This window comes from Bidens hawaiensis, unplaced genomic scaffold, assembly GCF_021521415.1.
Source record: "Bidens hawaiensis isolate Kalapana, Puna unplaced genomic scaffold, B.hawaiensis_p1.1 tig00001382_1, whole genome shotgun sequence".
Classification (NCBI taxonomy): Eukaryota; Viridiplantae; Streptophyta; class Magnoliopsida; order Asterales; family Asteraceae; genus Bidens; species Bidens hawaiensis.
The window spans coordinates 4139231-4143890 of NW_027491078.1; the positions used below are offsets into that span (position 1 = coordinate 4139231).

At 33.5% G+C, this 4660-nt stretch overlaps 1 protein-coding gene across 1 annotated transcript; it reads left to right on the forward strand.

Moving 5' to 3' along the window:
• The first annotated feature begins 1068 nt into the window (after positions 1-1068).
• On the forward strand, positions 1069-3445 carry LOC143572995 (uncharacterized). Its single transcript, XM_077058004.1, has 7 exons — positions 1069-1223; positions 1420-1642; positions 1949-2041; positions 2120-2224; positions 2305-2580; positions 3197-3278; positions 3441-3445. The coding sequence occupies exons 1-7, from the start codon at positions 1069-1071 to the stop codon at positions 3443-3445; spliced, it is 939 nt and encodes a 312-aa protein (XP_076914119.1).
• Positions 3446-4660: the final 1215 nt, after the last annotated feature.

A 4660-nucleotide genomic window follows, 5' to 3' on the forward strand; every position in this document is an offset into this window, starting at 1 on the left:
ATTTTAGGGTTTGATCAGTGGGAAAGGAAATTATGTCAATATACATACATACTCAATTTTAATTTCCGTCTTCTCAATCTTAATTTCTTGTGGTTCTTGAATAGTCAGTCAATCATCAGTTGTTCAATTTCCAGTTCTGGTTAATTCGATTGTTCTTAAAACAAGTAAGCTTCCTAACTCTATTTATGATACAAGTATTTAAATAGGCGGTTATTATCTGGAATTGATTTGGTCAATTCTTACCTAGGTAATTCGAATGTGAAATCGAAATTTATTCAGAAAACAATGAGTTTACTGAAGAATTAACCCTGCCATCATTCAACATCCGTTCAGTATACCCAAATTAACCCTGCCATCATTCAACATCCGTTCAGTGAACTTGGCGTTTTTGCACATAATTTGCCCATGGCTTTTGTTTCACCAATGTCCATGAATAGGGTCGCTAATCTAGCGAAGCTACGCCGAGTGGCTGCTGGAAGTGGCTCGCAAGGTATGATTTTGTTAATATTAAAATTATTCAATTAAAACTTAAAAATATCTTTTATGTTAATTTACTCTTTTTTCATTTAAGTAGGTAATCGAGTGCATATGGAAGCAGATGACGTTGATCAAGATTATGAGTATGAGAACGTGGATGATACGATACATACAAATCAAAATGAGATACAAATGACAGATAACGACTATTCTCAACATGAAGAACAATTGCAAGGCCGTGAAAATCAAAAAGATTCATGCTCTTATTCAGAAGGTAATAGTAGTATAGGTAGGCGTAATAGGCTACGTATCACTTCTACACTCTCCAATGAGCGTATTTAAGACCATATTGACAGCGACCTTGTTGAAGACCATGAGGTTTTTGAAACTCAAGGTCATCAATCTAATGAAATACAAGGTTAAACTTTAGCAAATTTATACTATATATTTTAGCAGATATGTTCCAATAGCAGATATGTTCAAACTGTATTAAATTGTTTTCATATTGTTTTTTCAAACTTGTTAGATGCTCCTAAAAATGTTAGAGGCTATACACAAACGACTGAAACTTGAAAGATGGATAGTACAATAATGATAGTTGTCACATTCAACAAGCTTGGAATGCCTGTTGGCGATGAAGGAAATGAATTAGTTCAATTCCTTAGGAGGCTCGTGAGGATACCTGATCATGTATCGATAGAATATTCTGACTGGAGAAAGGTTCCGATACAAAACAAAAAGGACATGTACACACTCGTTAAGGTATATGATCATATATAAAAGTTTTCCGAACTTATAGTTTATATTTACCTATTGTTTGCATCATGTATGTTGCCTTTAATATGGTATGCTAATAAAGCGTACTACTCTTCAGGTGCATTAACAAATTACTAAGATTGATGGCTTTATGTGAAGACTACTAAATGGGATTTTTGTTTGCAGTCTAAATTTGCAATTCATCCTAATGAAACAAAGCAGATTAAAAAATGGATCTTATATAGCATGGGAAGAAAAGAAAGCATGGAGAGGTTCGTTAAAGGCACGTGCATATGATCCAAGCCTTACTGTTGATCAAATCATCTCACAAGAAGTTAAAAATGACAAAAGATTGAATCCAACTCAGTTTAAGAAGCTTGTTAGTAGTTGGTTTACTCCGAAATTTCAGGTAATAATTTGTAACTTTGATTTCTTATGCAAATTATATTATTATTTAATTAAATAAGATTTCTTATCGTGTAATTGAGTGTTATTCGAGGTTTTGGGTTAATCATGTCGGGTTATTCGGGTATTGGGTGTTAAAAACTATCCAACAATCATCTCAAATAAGGTGTGTTTATTTGGTGTTAGGTAGTCATGTTTACTAAATCAGGTGTCTTTTTAATCGGGCTGGGTTGCTTTGGGTCGGGTTCGGTGATCGGGTATTGGCTAAAAACGACGGCCTTATTGTTTATTTATTCATCATTTACCATAGAGAGCATGTGATGCTAAAAGATTGAGCTGCTCAAAGATGAAGGAGCCTCATGCTAGTGGGACAAAATCGTTCGCTAGACATAGTCATGAAATGGTATTGTTCTAAATATTTTAACATTTATTATTGTATTTTTGGGTTTTTATTTCCCTTACTAACCATCACCTAAATTAGGCAACAAAGAATAATGGTGTATATCCAACAAGAGGAGAGTTGTATATAAAAACTCACACCCAGAAAGATGGAACTATTGTTGATGATAAAGCTGCTCATGTTGTGGTAATGTAGACTCTAATGTTCCTACAAATCATGGGTGTGTTTTATTTAATTAATGATTACCTATTTTGTTATGTCTTTAGGCTTCATTAAATGATATTGCAAATGACTCTACAATCACACCCAATGATCTCCATGATTTTACAAAGGATGACTACTCAAGAGTTAAAGGCCCAGAGAAAAGAGGATACATTCGATTAGTTGGAAGGATGCCAGCCACAAAAAGTAGCGGTGCTTCTTTAACAGACTTACAAACTATAGATCAGCTAAAGAATGTAGTTGGTGCAATGGTTGTCATCATCCAAGAACATATTCCTAATGCAAACTTATCTTCGGTTCTGAACAATATGAACATACAAGTAATTACATGTGTGAACCATGTAAAGAGAAGACAGACGACGAATCCTGTTAGATCCGTAGAAAACATTACTATAGAGGGGAGGAGGGGTAGAGGACGACCGAAATTGACTTGGGATGAGAGGATTAGGCAGGATTTGATAAACCTAAACCTCTCCGAGGACATGGTTGAGGATAGGAATTCGTGGAGAAGTAGAATTAAAGTTAAGGATTTTTAGAGAGAATTGAATACCTTAGGGCTTAGACTTAACTTATTTAGGTCACATACCATAATGGTATTTCCCTTACATATATTATTATTATTTTTAATCATTATTAGCTTTTATATAGCTGTTAAACTGTGATCTTATTATTAATATTATTATAATTAGTAGTAGTTTTTATATAACTGTTAAACTTTGATTTCCTTTATTTTGCTTCATACACATGTACCTAGAGCCGAGAGTCTCTCTGGAAGCCACCTCTTTATTCCTTTGGATAGAGGTACGGTGTGCCTACATCCCACCCTCCCCAGACCCTACTTATAGCTTTGCTGTCGGTGGGATTTTACTGGGCATGATTGATTGATTGATTGATTGTATATGATTTTGTGTTTTTGTACAATCATATATCTTTTAGGTCCCTGCTATTGGTTCGTTGGTTCATAACAACTCTTTATCAAATGACGATATATCATCTTCAAGAATCCATAATGATAATGGTAATCACTTTTAACTTGTTACTTTTTAACAATTTTTCTATATTAAATGGATGTGAATATGTTGTTGTAATCTTCATATGAAATTTATCAGCCCAAACTTTTCATTTACGGGTCAAGAAAGACGTTTGGATAATTGATCTTTAAATTTTGTTAACATTGCAGTTTAGGTAAGATGTTGGTTTTTTTTGTCAAATTTTTAGGTGTTCGGGTTATTTACAAATAGCTGAATATTACATGTTGGGTTTTTCTATCTAATTGTTAGATGTTTGAACCATGTCCTTATACATGTTTATATATGGTTTATGATGACAGGGCTCGAATCATGAGAAGCTTTGGACAATTGACAAAAACATTTAGAGTATGTTCTATCAAAGTGAAGTTGTCGCCCAAAAGAACGTTTAGATTCAAATTCATCATGTAAACATTTGGAATTTGGAATATGTTATTATGACATTTTTTTCAAACATTTGAAATATGTTTTTGATTGAACTTGTTATAGAAGTTATAATATTATGATTTCTACATTATCGAACTTTTATTTTATATTTTATATATACTAAATCTTTTTATTTATGTAGCAAAACTATATGACACTAAAAAAGTACATATATTTAAATTGAAATGGTTTTACTGTAGCAAAACTTGTGTCACAGAAGTTTTTTTAGATTGTGGCAAAAAAAAGTGCCACTAAAACTAGTATGGATTTGTGACTAAGATTACTTTTTAAAGCCACAAAACTTGTCACAAAAGTCTTTTTTCTATATTGTGGCAAAATAAAAAGTGCCATTTGATGTGTGTCTAATAACCCTATAAAAATAACCCTTGCAACTAAGCTTTAAATATAAAACGAAAATCCTAAAACCACACACAACCGGCAAGTGTACCGATCGCAAGTAGTATAGACCTAGGAATTCCGAGTATCGAACACGTGGACACGTAAGACGCTAACGATTACTAACCCTAGACAAGACCTACCTTAGAATAATATTTAATTGATTTTTGATTTTTACTTACTTAACTGGACTAACTGGACTAACTAAAAAAAGTTACCTAAAATAAAAACTTAACGGAAAACTAACTGTGTTAACTTAGGATGGAGAAAAACGTCTACCTAGGTCTGAATCAAATTGTAGGCCTAACAAGCTAATGGATTGAATGATATCAAGACACCGGTCCCTAAAGATGACACGACTAAGGATCGCTCGGGCTCACTGGATTACCTCTCGGTCTCACGCAACAAACCTAAACTACTAAAAATCGCCTAAAACGACCAAACCGGGAAACAATTGCTAACGTGTTCTAATGAAGGATCACATTTCGGTCTCACCAACACTCGACCCTAATGGCAATGAATACTACACAACCAAGGATAGAGGAACAAT